Here is a 20,765-nt window from a genome sequence, read left to right as displayed (position 1 = left end):
TTTTAACATTTTAGGCCAATTTGTTTTCTGCTACATATTTTTGGTTAAAAAAAAAAACGCAATAAGTGTATTTTGATTGGTTTGCGCAAAAGGTATCGCATCTACAAACTACGGGAAAGATTTGTCATTTTTATTTTTATTTTTATTTTTTTACTGGTAATGGCGGCGATTTTTGCGGGACTGCGACATTGCGGCAGACAGATCGGACATTTTTTTTTACACTTTTGGGGGTACCAGTGACATTACTACAGTAATCAGTGCTAAAAATATGCCCTGTTACTGTAATAATGACACTGGCAGGGAAGGGGTTAACACTGTGGGTGATCAAGGGGTTAAATGTGAGCCTAGGGGAGTGATTTTAACTGTGGGGGGGCGTGGCTTCTGAAATGACCATAGAGACCTGTGATCCTATATAGAAGGATCACAGGGGCTCTGTGATCATTCCAGGGAGAGGGACGGTCGGCTGTGTTTACAACAGCCGATCGTCCTTCTCTCTCAGCGGGGAACGATCGTGTGTGTCAGGCAGCAATCAGAGCCGCCTGCCCCCTGCATTGGAGTCCCTGCTGACGAGTGGCCCTAGCTTCCTGCGCGCGTCCGAAGTAGACCTATGTCGGTTTGCGCAGGAGGGCCGCCCTGCCGCAGTAAATAGGCGGCGGGTGGTCGGGAAGTGGTTAATAGAGGTTTTCATGTTCTCACTCACTACAGGTAACAATAACAAATGGGTACCTGCATATTTTTTAGCAGCATATTTATTCTAAAGCATTCTTTTTTACTATTTTGGTTTTAAGTAGCATATCTCCTCTCTCTAAGGCTCGGATCACACCGGACCGACTTGTCAGACCACTTAGTCACCTGACAAGTCATGCTCCATGCTGTGCAATGGAACCGTTCTAATCGGAGCAACTTGGGGGCGACTTTGTAGCAGCTTGCATTGACTTCTATTAAAGAAGTCGTTTGCAAGCTGCTCTGAAGTCGCCCAGTAGGGGGCGGCTTCAGAGTCAATCGACTTTGAGGCCGCCCCCAGTGTGAACCGAGCCTTAGACTCCATTCACACCTGAGTGTATCATTTTTAGGCGTTTTTTTGGGCGTTTTTCAGACGTTTTTTTGCAGGTGTTTGGAGACAGGCATTGACATCTAACAAAAACACTTGTAATCTGCCAAAAAAGAAGCTCTTGTACTTTTTTGAGCTTCAGGCGTTTTCCTTCAGGTGACAAAACCCTCATATGTGAACAGGGGCCATTGAAATGAATGGGATTTTGCTTGCTTGGCGTTTTGAGACTTCAGAGATGAGCGTTTTACGAGCTGAAAAACGATCAGGTGTGAACAAGGCCTTAATCAAGGACCCCCGGCCATCGGTCCTTTGACGTTAACCACTTAACGACCAGCCACGTAGATCTACGTCGGCTGACTTTGAGTTGTTATACCGGGATGATGCCTCTAGCTAGAGGCATCATCCCGGTACCGTTGTTTGAAGCCGACGGTCGGCTTTCCGTCGGTAACGATCGATGCGGCTCGGGAGCTGCTCGATCGTTACCCGGGGGGGCGGGAGGGGACGTCGCCCCCCCTCCCGCGGCTTTGCTCGGGGCTCCCGTCCCACCGGGAGCCCCGAGCACCCAGCCGGCGCGTCCGCCGGCTGGATGGAGTCCCGATGAATGCCGGAAACTGCATCGATCGGGGCTCCGATGACGTAACCCGGAGGCGGCGTCCATGACGTCACATCCGGGTTACTGTGCTGCAAAAGGCGGCAGATTTGAAAAACGGCTCTATGCAAAAATGCCGTTTTCGGCGTTTTGCATACAGGGAAGTGTAGTGGAGGGGTCTAGGGTCTTTTAGACCCTCGATCCCTCCATAGAGTACCTGTCACTACATATTGCTGTCACAAGGGATGTTTACATTGCTTGTGACAGCAATAAAAGTGATCAGATTTTTTTTTTTTCAAAAACCTGTAATAAAGTTAAAAAAAAAGAAAAAATAAATAGGAAAAAAAAAAAAAAAAAAATTTAGCCGCCCCCATCACCGTTAGCTCGCGCACAAAAAAAAACGTATACGCAAGTCGAGCCGCAAATTAAATCGCTGGTCAAACCACACATGTGAGGTATTGCCGCGATCGCCAGAGCGTGGGCAATAATTTAAAAAAAAGAGCTACACTCTAACTCTAAACTGGTAACCGTTAAATAAATTTAAAGCATCGCAGATTGAGATCTCTATTGACCGTAGTTTGTCGCCATGCCACGGGAGGGCGCAATTTTAAACCGTAACATGTTTGGTATCTATTTACTCGGCGTGACATCATCTTTCACAATATACAAAAAAAATGGGCTAACTTTACTGTTTAGTATTTTTTAAATGCAGTGAAATGTGATTTTTCAAATTTTTTCCAAAAAAATGGCGTTTTAAAGACCGCTGCGCAAATACCGCGTGACAAAAAATTTTGCAATGACCGACATTTTATTCTCCAGAGTCTTTGCTAAAAAAATATATATAATGTTTGGGGGTTCTAAGTAGTTTTCTAGGAAAAAATACTGGTTTTAACTTGTGAACAAAAAGTGTCCGAAATAGGGCTGGGTGTAAAGTGGTTAAATACTGGGGTTATGGCAGCAGATAACTTCCATAACCCTGGAATTTTTCGGAACGGCGGGTGGTCCTCTTCCACATAAGGGTGATCCCAGTGGTGGATTCGCCACGGGATCACCCTTACGGTGCGGCAGAAGAGGTGTCCCCCTCCCGCCACTTGCCGGTCGTTTTCCCAGCTTGCCGGACCCGCCGGCAGTGTGGAAAACTATCTGATCCAGGCTCCTCACAGACAGGCAAGATGGCCCCTACTCGACTCTATGGTCTTGGAGGACCGAAGCGACGTCAAACGTCGTCTCCTAGCAACCGATTTAAAGAGACAATTTTTTTCTTCATTAAAAAAAAATGACTTTTTTTTTTTTTTTTTTGTAGATGTGTGATTTTAAGTGTCTTTTTGACCCCAGATCTCACAATAAAGAGGACCGGTCATACTTATATCTATTACAAGGGATGTTTACATTCCTTGTAATAGGAATAAAAATGGTCAAAAATTATTATTTATTTAAAAAAAACTATGTAAAAATTAAAAATAGATAAAATTAGTAGGAAAAAAAATTAAAGTGCCCCATCCCCGTTAGCTCGGGCACAGAAGCGAACGCATACGCAAGTCCCGCCCACATATGTAAACGGTGTCCAAACCACATGTGAGGTATCGCCGCGATCGTTAGAGTGAGAGCAATAATTTGAGCCTTAAGCCCCGTACACATGTACCGAATGTCGGCCGAACGATCGGCCGGCTTTTGTCCGGTGCTGTCCTGTCGGTTGAAAAGTGCTAAAGACTGCACACAAATTTTGTCGGCCAACAACAGCCGACTGCAGAATTGATGTCATGTGATGATTAACTTTGCGTGTGTTTTTTCTTCTCTGAGCATGCCCAGTCTTGCTCATCTGCTGTCTGTCGGCCGAAATCTGTACTGACTGACGAACAATCGGCCGTTCTGGTGACGGCCAACAAAAATTTTAAAGCCTGCACACCCGATTCTGTTCGGCCGAAAAGTCACAGTCGGTTGTTGGAAGCATCATACTAACAAGCCGACAATCGGCCGATCGTTCGGCGGCCGAATATTTACGGCCGACAATCGCTACGTGTGTACAGGCCATTAGACCTCCCCTGTAACTCTAAACTGGTAACCTGTAGAAATTTTTTATCGCCTATGGGGATTTTTAAGTACCACAGTTTGTCGCCATTCCACGAGCGTGCTCAATTTTGAAGCATGACATGTTGGGTATCTATTTACTCAGCGTAACATTATCTTTCTCATTATAGAAACAAATTAGGCTAACTTTACTGTTTTCTCATTTTTTAATTAGAAAAAGTGAATTTTTCCCCAGAAAATTGGGTTTGGAAGACTGCTGCGCAAATATGGTGTGATAAAAAATATTGCAATGATTTCCATTTTATTCTCTAGGGTCTCTGCTAAAAATATATATATATATATATATTTAATGTTTGGGAGTTCGAAGTAGTTTTCTAGCAAAAAATACTGATTTTACCTTGTAAACAAGTGTCAGAAATAGGCCCGGTCTTAAAGTGGTTAGGGATAAGCAGAAGCAGCAGAGAGATGATTGGAGCAGAATCTGGATGTATAAATGCAGGAAGGGGCGGGAGAGGACACTGGGGGTGATAAGTGACGGGTACCGACTAATCTCAGATGTAAAACAATGATGGTAGTTGGTACTGTTTGAACAGCAACGGGGTTATTAAAGTGGAGTTCCGGCCTATTTTGCAACTTTAGTGATTCCTGAAGTGCTCGCTATGCTGATCCACAATTGGGCATTTTCAATTTTTTTCGTGGGTCCCTTACCTTATTTTATGGGCATTTTTGATTGTACTTCCTCCTTCTCCCCCCTCTTTGGCCGCGGCCACCAACATCACTTCCGCCTTTGCATTGCATCCTGGGAGCTGTTTGTCATCACTCCCAGGAGGCTGGAATCAGGAAGAACTCCCAGAACACTCCCTGGAATCAGGAAGAAGGGAACAGCACTGGGGCTTCAGATGCCCACATCCAAGATGGCCGCGCCCAGACAGCGTTTTTAAAAGTTAGATTTTGGCTAAAATCCAATACTGTACACCTTGTAAGTATGAGAATAGCGGTTCTGTAAAGGGCGATGGATTAGTATTATAGGGGTATTTTTAGTTAAAAAATGTATTTGAGGCCGGAACTCCGCTTTTCACACTTTTTCCTGCCAGGGCCATTTTTGCTTTTTTTGCATAGGTATTTAAAAAAATAATTTTAGGCCTGAAGATTACCTAAAACCCCCAAGACAGGATATATTTTTGGAAAGCAGACACACTAGCTCTGGAATGTCAAACTCAATCTCACTGCAGACCGCATCAGCATTAGGGTTGCACTAAAAGGGCCGGTTATACCTGAAAGACTAGATGTCCAGAGCACTTCACCTCTCTTATATCAGATGTCAAGAGCCCCCCACCCCCCATCCTCCCTTACATCACTGTCCACCTCCCATTACATTGTGCTAGTACCAGGAAGAAGCTGGGGATAAAGCTGGGAATCAGAAAGTGCAGGGTCTGTAGGAGGACCAGAGGAAGGCTGGAGTCAGCTGAATGCTGAGACCAGGGGAGGCAAAGATGAGGGAGGTGTGCAGGATCTGTAAGAGTTCTGTCCTCCTCTCTGCTGACAACTGCTGAGACAGGGGGTAGACAGAGACATGCCTCTCCATGGCTATACAGAGAATAGCAGGATCTGTAGGAGGAGTCCTGCTCTTCTCTCTGATGCTGAGACAAGGTGGAGGTGGAGACGATAGGCCTGCCGCAGCTGCAGGTGAGGTGCAAGGGCCACATGAAATGGCGTGCTGGGCTGGATTTGGCCCTCAGGCCTTGAACATACATTCCACATTGATACTTATACTGCCCAAATTAGTGTATGCTGTCAATTGCCTCCAGCGCTGCTCCAGTTTCTTTTGCTGGAGGCCGCCATTTTGCCAGAACCCAGAGCCCTTGAACAGCAGTAAATCATAAAACAGAACTAAACCCATAACGGTTTGAAAAAACAGTTACATTCCTGGAATATTGGGATTGCTAACATTTGCTTGTGTTCTCAACCAAACTGTCAAACCATCAAATGTCTGGTGTCATAACTGATCACATCTGCAGCACCATGGCAGTTGCAGATCAAACAGAAGCAGATTCCTTGGCTGTAAAGGATAAGAGGATTTAATTCTGCTTTAAGGTTGTCAGCACATTGGCCTCTACAAATTCTGCAGTGTCTAAAAATAGAGAGCCACTGAGCATGTGCAGAAAGTATTATTGTATTTGAATCCGTACAGGCACTTATTTTTAATGTTTTACATCGCTATACCTGCAAAAGGGGCCGGCCTGAGGTCATCTATCAGGACTTCGTTTTTGGACTAAAGTTCCACTTTAAACACCTACCGGAGTCCATTCCTGATCTAGTGCTGTGTGGTCTCCTGCAGCTCTCTTCTTCCTGGCTCTGACTTTGGTGGAGGGCTGGAGGCTATAGGCTCCTGCAGCTGTCAGTCAAAACCATTGAGGGGAGAGCGTGGCCAAGTCATGCTGTGTGTGTCAATAGACATACACAGCCTGGCTCAGGATCAAATCTGCACGATTGCCTCCATAGCAAGTGGCTTGCTATGGGTGCATTCAGAAGAGGAGGAGCCAGGAGCACTGGCATGGAGGCCCCAGAAGAAAGGGAGCCAGGAGCACCGGCGGGGAGGGCCCCAGAAGAGGAGAAGCCAGGAGCACTGGCGGGGAGAGCCCCAGAAGAGGAGGAGCAAGGAGCACCAGCGGGGAGAGCCCCAGAAAAGGAGGAGCAAGGAGCACCAGCGGGGAGAGCCCCCGAAAAGGAGAAGCAAGGAGCACCAGCGGGGAGAGCCCCAGAAGCGGAGAAGCCAGGAGCACCAGCAGGGGGGCCCCAGAAGAGGAGGAGACAGGATCACAAGTAGGGAAGTCCCCAAAAGAAGAGGAGCCAGGAGCACAGGCGGGGAGGGCCCAAAAGGAGAAGGAGCACCAGCAGGAAGGCCACTGAAAAGGAGGAGCCAGAAGTACCGGCGGGGAGGGCCCCAGAAGAGGAGGAGCCAGGAGAACCGGCGGGGAGGGCCCCAGAGGAGGAGGAGCCAGGAGCACCGGCGGGGAGGGCCCCAGAAGAGGAGGAGCCAGGAGCACCGGCGGGGAGGGCCCCAGAAGAGGAGGAGCCAGGAGCGCCGGCAGGGAGTCCCCAGAAGGGGAGGATTGGGGACCACTCTGTGCAAAACCATTAATCAAAGCAGGAAAGTATAGCTTATTATTTTATTTTACTTAAAATAAAAATAAAAGTTTTACAACCATTTTATTGTGTTCTCTGATTGGATGCACTGGAGAGCGTGACATCATTGCCCCACCTCTCTATCTCATCCAATCAAAGAAGGCTTTGCATTCACAGGCAATATGTCAGGTGATTTAATCTTTACTACATCTGCACACATCTGCATAGAGGTGACACAATGTGATTGTACACACAGCTGCAGGAGAGGAGACTCATATCTGGGGGTATATATATATTATACTAGGACATGGGGGTGTATACAGAGGTGACAGTGACACACATATATATATATTTATACTAGGAGGTGACAGTGACACACACGGGAGATATATATATATATATTAGTAGGACGTGACACACACAGGGCATATATATATGTAGATATATATTAGGAGGAGGTGACAGTGACACATATATATATATATTATACTAGGAGGTGACACACACAGGGTATATATATATATATATATATATATATATTTTAGTAGGAGGTGACAGTGACATATATATATTATACTAGGAGGTGACACACACAGGGGATGTATGTAGATATATATTAGGAGGAGGTGACAGTGACACATATATATTATACTAGGAGGTGACACACACAGGGGATATATTAGGAGGAGGTGACAGTGACACCGCAGGCCCTGTAGGCCTCACACTCACACACACACAGGAGACCCCAGGCCCCAGCCCCGGCTCTCTTACCGATACATTGCCCCACCGGGGTGCTGTACGGGTTCCCCAGCAGAAACTCCATCTTGATGACAACAAACAGCCGGCCTCTCGATTCACTCCCACTGTCAGGCCGAGCTCCCGCCCTCAATCTTTCCCCATTGGACGAGCGAAGAGAATCCTGAACCTCATTGGACCATTCTGTCACTGCGCCCGCCCCCACCGATGTTGGTTTTCACTCTATTGGTTGACGCATCTGTCAACCTTGAATGTTGTCCTTGCTAAACCGGAGGGGAATGACGGGCTAACCCCGTCCTCAGATTTTGATTGGTCGGCGCATTCGGCCCACCCCCTTGTCATTTCAGCGCCCGCCTCTTCCGAAATCCCAGCTAGGGATTGGCTAGGAATGTTTTGAATGTGAAAGCTTTATTTTATGCCGTGGTAACAGTGAACAATGCTGCCATTGGCTATTACTTAGCACGTGTTCAGTTGCTCTTGGTGACCAAGGACGCCTCTGTGTTTGCTGTGGTGGGAATCAGGTAATGGAACATCTATAGTGTAAGATATTACGGTATCTGCATTTCAGGCTACGATGTGTGTCCCAAGGCAGGACTTTTATTTTTATGAATGTGTATACAGCCGTGGCCAAACGTTTTGAGAATGACACAAATATTAGTTGTCACAAAGTCTGCTGCTTCAGTGTTATTCCATCTTTTTGTATCAAAGGCTTTTATTGACAATTACATTAACCACTTCAATACCGGGCGCTTCCACCCCCTTCCTGCCCAGGCCAATTCTCAGCTTTCAGCGCTCGCACACTTTGAATGGCAATTGCGCGGTCATGCTACACTGTACCCAAATTACATTTTTATCATTTTTTTACTAAAAAAAAAAAAGACAACATTTTGTAAAAAAAAAAAAAAAAGCTTTTCTTTAGTTTCTGTAAGTAAATTTTGAATATAAGTAATTTTTCTCCTTCACTGATGTGCGCTGATGAGGCGGCACTGATGGGGACTGATAGGCTGAACTGATGGGGACTGATATGCTGAACTGATGGGGACTGATAGGCTAAGCTGATGGGGACTGATAGGCTGAACTGTTGGGGACTGATAGGCTAAGCTGATGGGGACTGATAGGCTGAACTGATGGGCACTGATGAGGCGGCACTGATGGGGACTGATAGGCTGAACTGATGGGGACTGATAGGCTGAACTGTTGGGGACTGATATGCTGAACTGTTGGGGACTGATAGGCTAAGCTGATGGGCACTGATGAGGCGGCACTGATGGGGACTGATAGGCTGAACTGATGGGCACTGATGAAGTGGCACTTATGGCCACTGATTAGGTGGCACTGATGAGGAGGCACTAATATGCTGCCCTGATAGGTGGCACTGATGGGCACTGATAAGCGGCACTGGTGGGCGGCACTGATGGGCACTAATAAGCGGCACTGGTGGGCAGCACTGATGGGCAGCACAGATGAGCAGGCACTGATGGGCACTGACTGGCATCACTAATGGGTGCTGATTGAGGTCACTGGTGGGCATTAATTGGGGTCACTGATGGGCATTAATTGGTGTCACTGATGGGCACTGGTATCACTGATGGGCATTGATTGGTGTCACTGATGGGCATTGATTGGTGTCACTGATGCTGGTGTTTTTGCTTTACTGTAATCAGGGCACTGATGATCCGATACCAGCAGGTCCGATAAAGGGCACTTCCGCATTTTCATGTGACCTGCTGTGATTGGACATAGAAACATAGAATGTGTCGGCAGATAAGAACCATTCGGCCCATCTAGTCTGCCCAATATGGACACAGCCGATCACATGGGTAAAGAGTCAGGTCATTTTTTTTATATATCTTATTTACTATTAATGGCGGTGATCAGCAATTTCTAGTGGGACATTGCAGTGGAAAAATCTAACACTAAGAGACACTTTTTGGGGTCCAGTAACACCAATACAGTGATCAGTGCTAAAAAATATGCACTGTCACTGTATAAATGACACTGGTAGGGAAGGGGTTAACATCATGGACAATCAAAGGGTTAAATGAGTGCTTTCTAACTGTGTGGGGGAGGTGCTTTGACTAAAGGAAAACAGAGATCCATGTTTCTGCTTAGCAGAAACACCGGATCTCCATTTTCCTCTCTGGCAGAACAGCGAGCTGCCTTGTTAATATAGGCCGTCCGCCGATCTGCCTCTCTCCGAATGATCGTCGGGTTCCTGGCAGACATCACGTCCGCTGGACCCACAGATTGGCTCCCGCTGTGTCCAATCACAGTGGGAGCCGGGCTCTGGTGGCGCGTGCACGCCCAAGAGCGGAAGAGGAAAATCATGTGCAGGTACGCGATTTTGCGCTTAAGGGCCGCCCTGCCGCAGAATATGTACGTGGGGCGGTCCTTAAGCGGTTGAACTGTAATTGCCCTAATATATATATATATATATATCTATGAAGCACTCTTGCCCTCGGTCCACTTTGGTTTGGAGGGTCTACACTCCAAATGGCGAGCGGATGTTCCTGATATGAATACATAGGACTGGGAGGATATATTGGAATACCCCTTATAACAGCTGGTGTCAGCCAGGGATCGCCTGATCCAATTTAAGCTTGACCTCAGAGCCTACTTAAACACCACACCGACTAAACATAATTTGTCCTGGGGCCTACCCTAAATGTATGGAAAACAATGGCTGACTTCAAACATATGCTGTGGTCATGTCCCCAAGTGAGAGGGTTCTAGGAGGGAGCTACTAATTTTACCTCCTCCTTAAAGCGGAGTTCCACCCAAATGTGGAACTTCCGCTCATTTGCTTCCTCCCCCCCTCCGGTGGCACATTTGGCACCTTTCAGGGGGAAGGGGGGAACGGGTACCTTCATTTGACAGGTACCCTTCCCCACTTCCGGGAACGGCGCTATGGCAAAGTGAGGACCCCTGCTCCTACCCTCCGCCGCCGAGCCATTCCGAATGTGCAGCGCCCTTCGTGCATGCGGAGTAGGGACCCGCCTGGGAAGCCACAAGGCTTCACTGCCGGGTTCCCTGACCAGCAATGGTGGCGGGAGCACCCGACAGCCAATGGAAACTTCGGCTGCGGTGCCGACATCGCTGGACTCCAGGACAGGTAAGTGTCCTAATATTAAAAGTCAGCAGCTACAGTATGTGTACAGTATGTGTACAGTGTGTGTAGATGCTGACTTTTATTTTTTGGAGGGGGAGGCTGGAACTTCGCTTTAACTAACTATTCCCATCCCTCTGACTATGGAAGTATGCTTGCTCAGCCTTGTGGGCTCTCTGGCTTTCCCCTGAGCAACCAAGACCCCTAGAGGTCTACTGCTGTTCTATCCAAGGAAAGCCATAGTAGTTAAACGGAAGTTTAATGAGGCGCCCTCATTACATTTTTGGAAGTCTCTGATAAATGCCTCTATCCCATTGTATAAGGCCACATACTGTACTTCTCATGGGGTTGCCCAGCCAAGTTTAGCAAGGTGTGGAAAATCTGGATGGAATCTTTTCATACTAATGAATCCTAAGATATATCATCACTCTGTGGTTTCTCTTTCCTTACTAGTCCTAGCCCCAAGTGTCCTTAAAGCGGTGCTCCAGCCTCCCCTTCCAAAAATGAAAAGTCAGCAGCTACACATACTGTACACATACTGTAGCTGCTGACTTTTAATATTAGGACACTTACCTGTCCTGGAGTCCAGCAATGTCGGCACCACAGCCGATGTTTCCATCGGCTGTCGGGTGCTGCCGCCGCCATTGCTGGCAAGGGAACCTGGCAGTGAAGCCTTGCAACTTCACGGGCGGGTCCCTAATGCGCATGCATGAAGCGAGCTGTGCATTTGGATTGGCTCGGCGGCGGGGGAAGAAGCAGGGGGCCAAACTTCTGAGGGACAGCGCCACGGTGCCGTCTCCTGGAAGTGGGGAAGGATACCTTTCAAAATGGCATCATCAAAATGGCAGCCTCCAGTAAGAACCAAGTTATTATGGGTAAAGTTCCGCTTTAAGGTCGCACAGAAAAGGCAGCCTACCCCGAGAGGGCCCATAGCCGCGATTCCACCACTGGGTACTAGCCACCGGAAGGGCATCCCTTCCTTTTTGCCCACACGAATACCCACTCGGGGCCAGTAACCAATCTAGTCAGTCCAGCACGGTCTCCAACACAAGCTAGATACTGTAGTCACCTTAGGACAGGAAGTGTGTTACTGGAAGGATCACCAGGTAAAAAAAAAAACCCAAATGCAACCATCACATCTATGGAATGGTATGTATCATTTGTTTTTGGCCTTCAATACTTTTTTAATTTTTTAGGTATTTCTACATTACTTGCTGGATCCTGGTTTGTTAATATTTTCATTTTTCTTTGTTTTGTAAAGGTGACGTGTGAGAATGAACAAGCTGTATGATACCGCAGAACCAAATGTAATCGATGATGAAATGCTGAGAGGAGCCGTGGAGGAGCAGGGCCCGAAGGAGGAAGCGGGACGCATTGCCAAGGCAGAGGGCATTGAGTTTAAGGATGTCACTAGCTTGCGCCTGGATTTCAGACGTAAGGTTTTTGGATTTTTATATTATGCCGGATGTAGCGCACAACCCCAGATAGAGCGGCTCAGTTTAGTGAACCACTTAGTTCCCAGGTGCTGTTTCTTAACACCTGTTTAGGGGACCTGTCCCAAGAGAAATGGGGGGCTTCCATCTAGAAATGTTATTCGGCTGTCTCTGGCTTCAGTACTCTCTGGATTGCTGACCTGGAACAAGCCTGCAGGTCCTTAACCCCTTTGGCGTTGACAGTACCAGAAGTGGGTCTTTATCCGTGAGGCCGCACATATGCATACCTATGTCTGTGCAGAGAGCATGCTGCACAGCGCGCTCCCAGCCCAGAGACCGAGAGGTCTCAAACTAACATTCAGAACCCCTAGTCATCTGATCGCTGTGATAGCCAATCAGAGGTAATCACAGTGATCAGTCACTGTGCAGCCAGCTCCTGTAGTTTCTTCCTCCACTGAATGGAGATAAAAATATATTCTGCCTTTCTCTCCTTGCAGTAGGTAAGCCTCTGCTCTGTATGTAACGTTGTGGACCCCCATCAAGTGGCTCCACAGCAAGCAGCCTGCTATGGGGCCACCCGAGCTGAGCCACAGCTGTGTGTGTCCATTCAGACACAGAGCAGTGGTTTGGCCCTGCCCCTCTCTCTCCTGATTGGCTAACTGACATTTATTGACAGCAGTGGAAGCCAATAGTTCCACTGCTGTGTCTCAGTCAATCAGGAGGGAGAGTCCCAGGTGGTCAAGGCACTCGTGGATCGAGATGGGGCTCAGGTAAGCATTAGGGGAGCTGAGGGGGGCTGCTGAACACTGAAGGTTTTTTTTTTTTATCTTAATGCAAAGAATGCATTTAGATAAAAAACCTTCTGCCTTTAGAATCACTTTAAGGGCCAATTCACTCTATGTGCCCTGACAAATGTTCTAGATATTTTACACTGCAACACAGCCTAGTGCTGCACTAAAATGCAGCATTATTGCAGCGCAGTGACCCGAATCGCACAGCAATGTCAGACAGCACTTACATTGTACATTTTGTACACTTCAAATCAAGCTCATACAAAAAAAAAAAAAAAAATGAATCCTGCACCACACTGCCCCCTAATGCAGCCCACAACGAAGAGTGGCTGGAGCCGTGAATTACTCCAGCCGCTCTGCGCTGCAGTGTGAATTGGCCCCTATGCTGATAGCAGAGGAAGGAAGCACCAGACAGAAATTACACTTAGTGCTCCAGAATAAGACAAGTACACACTATAGAGGGATATGCTTTGTTCATATTTAATGTGTGAGGTACAACCACTTCAGCTCAATATGCATGCATTAATGCACCACACAGATTTGAATAGTCCCTAAGTCTTGTCTTTAGCATGCAGCCAGATGTCAGTTTAAATTTTTGACCTGCGATTAAAAAGCGTCAGTAATTGGATTATAAATGTTCCTATGTTGCTCTGTATTATTCTAGAGATTCTAAAAATTGATAATCTATGGCAGTTTCACAATCTGATCAGACTTCAGCTGGACAATAACCTGATTGAGAAGATTCGTGGATTGGATACGCTGGTCAATTTAGTGTGGCTGGGTGAGTAAGATACTGAGATTTGCTTTTTTTGTACAATGTATTCAAAGCTGAGTCCTGGGCACAAAAACATTAATTAAAAAATATTTTTTGAAAGCCACGTAGGAAATAAGTCCTCTCTTTGTGCACCAGATGTTTTTGTAAACCTAGATACTTTAAATGGAAATATCAGTGACATCATCACTGGGCTGTACATAATCTGTGCAGAGAGCAGAGCTATGGGAGGCCCATCAGGCTCCACCCACTGAAGGCTGCCTGCAGAAAACTACAGGAGGGGGCGGAGGCAAGACCAGTCACCTTGCACAAGAAGAGAGAGCAGCAATGACCGGTCTTTATTGCAGGAAGCTCCTGCACAGAGAGGAAGTCTCACACTGGATTACTGCACAGATCTGGAAGAAATACACAGAGCACACCAAGATTCGTGGAAGAATACACATTGCGGGGGGGGGGGGGGGGCTGGGGGTTGTAGCCAACTACAGAATTGGCAGCAGCACACTAAAGGAGCTCAAACACCAATGAGTGATCCATTCCGCCACCCTGTGAGATCTGCCTTAGAGTACAAAGCTGCTGTGCCCCCCTATTGTGTGCTGATCCCTCTACTGCTGACATTGTAAAAACTGGACAGAACAGCGCTTGCAACCAGGCAGAAAGACTACCCACATTTTCTTGGGGAGCAGATGGCACATGCCATCGTAGGACAGTATATGTCCTGCCAAAGTGAGGACAACACAACACCATTTTAACCAATGACCCAGCCCCGGTTCTGGCGCACACTAACAAGCTCTCTCCCCGTCTTCGCTTGGAACACCACGATCTCTGGACTCTAAGTTGCTAATTTGTTGTAGCCAGGGACTTACAGTGGCACCACCAATCAAACAAAATCGTAATAAATCTATAGTTTATTGTATGAAAGTCAAAAACACACATGAATACCCTCTTACATATCAACTGGTTTACACGATATGAAGACTAAAGTCACAATATAACTCAACGCGTTTTGAATAAAAACATATCTTCATTAGGATCACTGTGTATAAAATTTATATGGTCAAGCCCCAATCCTTAAAAAAAAAAGAATGTGTATGGTAACTCCAGAAAAGGAAATATACACTCATTGGTCACTTTATTAGGTATACCTGTTCAATTGCTTGGTAACACAAATTGCTAATCAGCCAATCATATGGCAGCCTCTCAAGGCTGGTGGTGTAATGATGTGGGGGATATTTTCTTGGCACATTTTGGGCACCTTAGTACCAATTGAGCATTGTTTAAACGGCACGACCTACCTGAGTATTGTTGCTGACCATGTCCATCCCTTTATGACTACAGTGTACCCATCTTCTGATGGCTCCTTCCAGCAGGATAATGCACCATGTCACAAAGCTCCAATCATCTCACCACTGGTTTCTTCGCCATGACAATGAGGTCACTGCACTCCAATGGCCTCCACACTCACCACATCTCATCCAATAGAGCACCTTTGGGATGTGGTGGAACGGGAGATTCCCATCATGGACGTGCAGTCAACAAGTCTGCAGCAACTTTGTGATGCTATCATGTCACTGTGGAGCAAAATTTTTGAGGAATGTTTCCAACACCTTGTAGAATCTATGCCATGAAGAATAAAGGCAGTTCTGAAGGCAAAAGGGGGTCCAACCTGGTACTAGCAAGGTGTACCTAATAAAGTGGCCAGTGAGTGTACATCATTATTTCCCAAAAAAGGAGTTTCGGGGAGCAGCATAGAACGCAGAAACACCCAGTTGTACACAAGGGACACCTGCAAGAAGCTGCCAGACCCGAAAAGGAAAACTGAAATAAACACAATCTTGCTTCATAAATTGTATCAAGGGCCGTAGAGAGTAACACATTTGCAAACAGTAATCCAGTAAGGCACAAAGGGGCAGAAGATGGTCATCTCTATAATGTCATACCCAAGACAACTGCTAGAAAACATATTTTCAAAATAGGAGAGAAGAATCATCACTGCCTTTCTATCCTAAACCCCCTAAATCAGTGATTCTCAACCAGCATTCTATGGAACCCTAGGGTTCCTCCCGTTTTTGCTAGGGGTTCCTTGAGCGTTTGCTGTCTGACCTCCTATGTAATGCTGCCTGCATCGTTCCAGAGCCAATGCCATTTGGTAGAGCCAGCAGCATGACACCAATGATCTTTTTATCTGCCTGTAAAGGTGGCATTCTGACCACCTTTGAAAGGTGTTCAAACCTCCTACTGACCACCAATGTAAGGGGCATTTTTCCTATTGACCCCAGATTAATTGGTTTTAGTAAGGTTTCCCTGAGACCTTCTAATTATTTTAGGGTTTCCTCCAAGGTGAAAAGGTTTAAAAAGGCTGCCCTAGATTCTTGCTCTGTTCTAGTTCACAGAGTGGACTGACATTGCCCAACTTTTGCCTCTGCGCCTTTTGGTGTACATTCACAAGTAGATGAGTATTGTGACCAGTGACCATAGCTAGTATTGAGTCTGTGCAAAAGATAAATCAGCGCAATTAAATATAAAGTGATGCCGTGCTTAAGACCCGATAAATGGGACAATCAATCAATCAAAAGAGGCCATCTTGTGGCTAAACGGTGGTGGTGTCACTTGCACTTTATATATGGAGACATCTATCAAGAACCTTGGTTGAATTTAGCGCACGGCTTGTCCCATGGTTTAATGGACTTTTTATGTGCCTTATTTTTTGAATGCACTTTATGGACACTTATATTGCACTTTTGGAGGAATAGTTATTTATATGAAAACTTATTTATATGATGCACATTTTATAGCACTGTATATTTATTGTTTATAGCTAGTATTGAGGCAGCCCTGGTTGCATCCTATGAAACACTTCTCAACCTAATATGCAGGGGTGTCATTTTTATTACTGTTGGCACTTCCTTACTTAGAATAGCTTTGAAAACATTTACACTTAGTTCTCTTCAATGGTCTGACCTGTCAAGCTCACCTAATAAACTTACATGGTGCAAATCCTAATCTTCCTCACTTTGCTGACAGCCCTAATAGTGTTGAGTTCCAAGATTGGGATTAAAGCACTTGCAGTTGGTGTCTAATGCAGTGGCCCATGACAGTACAGGCAATGCAGACGGTGAAGCATGTTTCTACCTCTCACAATCCTTATCAATGTAATTAGAAGGGATTGGGAGGGAGGGTGAAGGTGTTACATTGCCTAGGGCCCCATTCTGCCTTAAAGTGTAACCATACCCAAGAACGAAAAAAATGAATATATTTCAGTTTACTGGCTTTTAGATGTCAGGGCTGCACTGGTTTTCTTTTTTCAGGCTAAGAAATTTTTGAGAAAGTACAGAAGATACCTGCAGATCCCACCAGAAATCCTCTGTTTTTGTCACTTCCCATTAACTGAACTGAATTTTCAAAAAATATTATATTTAATATTATTAGAGCTTTCGTTTGTAAACTACAAAATAGCATTTGTAGTCCAATTCAGGACAGTAGCCCAGGGTGACAACACTGCTGCTCCATAAATACAGTGGGGTAAATGAGCGTTGTCATCCCAGGACAGGGTGTGATACTGGCAGGATCACCAGGTGACAACAGAGGAAGAGATGTCTAAAAAATGAAAAAAAAAAAAAAAATGCAGTCGCCATATCTAAGAACATGAAACTGCAACATATTAGCTTTTTGAGGGGCTAGATACATTTTAATCCAAGTTTGGTGACATACTAGATCCACTTTAATTGGCTGCCAAGTAGATGATATCCATATTTATTTATACTTCTTCTGAATGAGGCTTTCAGTCTTCCTACCCCTGTGCTGGTGATTTAATCTTATCTTTGCTCCGGGCATTCCTTTCACTTCCCCTGTTTGTTTTGCAGACTTGTCATTCAACAATATAGAGGTGATCGAGGGGCTGAGCGCTCTTACAAAGCTGGAGGATCTAAGTTTGTATAATAACCGTATTTCTGTTTTCGAGAACATGGACAGTCTGAAAAATCTGCAAGTCTTGTCCATTGGTAATAATAACCTGGCGTCATTGGAAAATGTAAGGAATGCAAGATAGTTTGGCCCATGTTTTTATCTCACTAAACCATGGATACTTAAAGCGGAGTTCCAGCCTCAAAATTAACTTTGCCCCATCCGCTTGCTATACATTACCTGAAAAAGAATTGGATAATGACAATTTTTTTTTGATTCACTTACCTTGTTTTTGAAGAAAATATACTTACCTTCCTTCCATGTCCTCCCTCTGCGGCCGCGGCCCGCGCCGTTACTTCCTTCTTGCATTGACTGCTGGGAGCTGAGTGTCATCGCTCCCAGGAGTCAATGTGCCTGCACCTGCTCCGCTCTTCACTTCCGGTGCAGGAGCGTTATTCCCTGCTGAACAGCTTGTGGGCATGCCCAGAAGCTGTGCAGGGATGACGCGCCTGCACCAGAAGTGACGAGCAGGGCTGGTGTAGGGCATTCTGGGACTCCGACGTCACCGAAGAGGATGCACCGGCTTCAGCTTCCCACACCTGAGATGGCAGCGCTGGACAAGACATTTTCATGGTAGGTATTTCTTCTAAAGGGTAAGTGAAACAGGGGATAGTTCAGAAGCTATCGTTGCTTAAATGCACTAGCCCTGACTGTCCTGGGGTATTTTTATGTAAAAAAATTTTTTGAGGCCGGAAATCCGCTTTAATGGATAAGTTCGCCCTAAAACGAAAATCCCTGCATCTAAAGATCTCCACGTTCTAACACTAACCTATCTAGCCCTGTAAAGAAGAAATCAGTATACATACCCTTTTTTGAAGCCGGTCCGACCCAATCTCCAGCAGCGGAAGCTCTGCAGAGGACACAGCCAACAATGGCTGTGAAATTAATGGGGAGTGACGTCAACCATAGACTTACTATGGGGCTTCCATTGTCGGATGTGCCTTCTGCACCCGCCTACACAGCGAAGCCGTGGCTGACAGCTCAGCGTAGGATCGGGTCTGATCGGCTTCAAAGAAGATAAGTATACTGATTTCCTCTTTACAGGGCTAGATAGGTTAGTGTTAGAACATGGAGATTTATAGATGCAGGGATTTTAGTTTTAGGGTGGACTTATCCTTTGAGGGTAATTTTTTGCACCTGCGTAGAAACTGAGTCATCTTAAATCAAATGTGTGGCCAAAGATCAATGAGGAAAGTAGTATGGTCTGCATCCCTTTGGAGGTATCTAATCTAAATTGTATCTTAGTGCAGACTTTTGGGAAAATCAGTAGGCCAATCGCACAAGCAAGACATTACATTTCCGGGAGGCGTTCCCTACACAGACTGTGTACAGAATGCCTCCAGGAGGCCATATTGTATTGCATTTTACAGAAAATTACAGCGGCTGCAGATTGAAAAGGAAAGGTAATTTTAAATAACGTTCAATAACCATGACTTGTGTCCAAATTGCATATGCTATATATTTTATTGATTTTCTATTTTATTCCCAATGAAAGTGGAGTTTCCCTTTAAACCTCAATTGTAAGTGTTGGGAGGGAGATTAGAGGTTAAAGACTCTATTTAGGAGTTATGTTTAGGATAGGAGAGGTTAGGTGTTAAGCAACAATTTAGGGTAAGTGTTGGTAGGATAAAGTATTAAGTTAACATTAAACCCTTATTTATTAATTGCTTTCCTCTGTTATGAAGATCTTCACATTTTATAAGTCTCAGTGTTGCTTCCTCGATCTTCTGGTTGGAGAGAATCTGCTTGTAATGGGCAATGTCAATCTAAGCGGTGGTGTGGCTTAGAGTGGACTCGTTCACTGCTGCCTGGTGGCACAGAGCACTTGTGCATTAGGATTTTGCCCCAGACAGGAACACACAGGTCAGGGTGACTACACTTGACCTCTAGGGAGACTCTGCAAGTCAGTGTAGCCACCCTAAGGAAGTGATCTTTCCAAGTGTTCCAAGAGCTCATTCGGTTAAGAGAAAGGCTGGAGACTTCAGAACACAAACAATCAATAATGTCCGGTACACTATTATATTGTTTGAAGGTTCAGTAAAAACATGAAAGTAGAACTGAAGGCAAAACCCCCTTCCAATTTTTTTCTTCACCACATGTGTCCAGTTGGGGTGATTTGCATTCACTTCTTGTCCCATAGCCAGAATAGAAAGTGAGAGGAAATCTCTCCAAAATCAGTCATCAGAGCTTGTGTCCCCATTGGAGGATTTTTTTCCCTATTCCTTTTCTGATGAGCTCCTAAAATTTGGGATTTTCTTTCACTTTCAGTGATAACATTCAAAGTAGAACACAGGGAAGGAGGAAACCGCTCAGGTGAATGAATGTCCCAACGATCAAACAGGGTGCTGGTTAGGTCCGCAATCCCGACAGCTGTAGATAAATAGAAATAGGCAACCACACTCTGGCTTAAGGGTATGAAACGATAAAATCCATTTATTGAAGATCCAATAGATCCAAACAATCCATAGTGACAAAATCAGAGACGGGGGACAAACACGGTTGACGCGTTTCACGAAATCACTTTCGCTTAATCATGACCATTGGTTATGATTAAGCGAAAGTGATTTGGTGAAACGCGTCAACCGTGTTTGTCCCCTGTCTCTGATTTTGTCACTATGGTTTGTTTGGATCTATTGGATCTTCAATCAGTGATAACATTGACCAGTGCGGGGAATCTCCCTACGGGGGGCAAAGACAGCAATAAAAAAACAGGCAGATGTTCTAATCCCTCTGCACACTACCAGAAAACTAAAACAAAAAATGGTTACCTTCAGTTATACTTTAAGGAGTCATCTTAATTCCTAAGTTGTATGTCTAGGTGGTGGATGGCTAAGTGTTAGGTGCCAGCAATGGACTTCCCACCAAATGTATGGCAGGCCAAGGGAGGGGTGGGGGATATGTAACTTGATGTCAACAGTTCCTCATTTTTAAAGCAATGAGCTCCATTCACAAAGCGGTATCCCCGCTGACAGCTTAAATGCCAGCATTTAAAAATTCAGAAAAAATCAGCGTGGGGTCCCGCCCAATCCATACCAGGTCTTTCGGATCCGGTATGGATTTTAAAGTTAAAACCCCACACCACAAAAAAAAAAGTGTGTAAGTTTCCCCAAAACCCCTACCAGATCCTTATCCAAGCATGCAGCCCGGCAGGCC

General features: G+C 45.6%; 2 protein-coding genes across 10 annotated transcripts in view; one reads left to right on the top strand and one right to left on the bottom strand.

The window, feature by feature from the left end:
* TOM1L2 (target of myb1 like 2 membrane trafficking protein) overlaps positions 1-7,683 on the bottom strand; it is a 111,841-nt gene extending 104,158 nt beyond the window's left edge. For all 9 annotated transcript variants that reach the window (XM_082260687.1, XM_082260688.1, XM_082260689.1 and 6 more), the window contains exon 1: positions 7,566-7,683. In XM_082260687.1, coding sequence (XP_082116813.1) covers positions 7,566-7,617 — 52 coding nt within the window. In that variant the 5' untranslated portion in view covers positions 7,618-7,683. The remainder of the gene's footprint in view (positions 1-7,565) is intronic.
* A 355-nt stretch (positions 7,684-8,038) lies between these two features.
* DRC3 (dynein regulatory complex subunit 3) overlaps positions 8,039-20,765 on the top strand; it is a 30,278-nt gene continuing 17,551 nt past the window's right edge. Inside the window, exons 1-4 of the mRNA XM_082260971.1 lie at positions 8,039-8,071; positions 11,918-12,090; positions 13,545-13,661; positions 17,513-17,679. Coding sequence (XP_082117097.1) covers positions 11,931-12,090; positions 13,545-13,661; positions 17,513-17,679 — 444 coding nt within the window. The 5' untranslated portion in view covers positions 8,039-8,071; positions 11,918-11,930. The remainder of the gene's footprint in view (positions 8,072-11,917; positions 12,091-13,544; positions 13,662-17,512; positions 17,680-20,765) is intronic.

The sequence above is a fragment of the Pelophylax lessonae genome, assembly GCF_965119305.1.
Source record: "Pelophylax lessonae genome assembly, chromosome: 6".
Lineage (NCBI taxonomy): Eukaryota > Metazoa > Chordata > Amphibia > Anura > Ranidae > Pelophylax > Pelophylax lessonae.
Note: the sequence above shows the minus strand (reverse complement) of the source record. Positions and strands in the feature narration are given on the sequence as shown.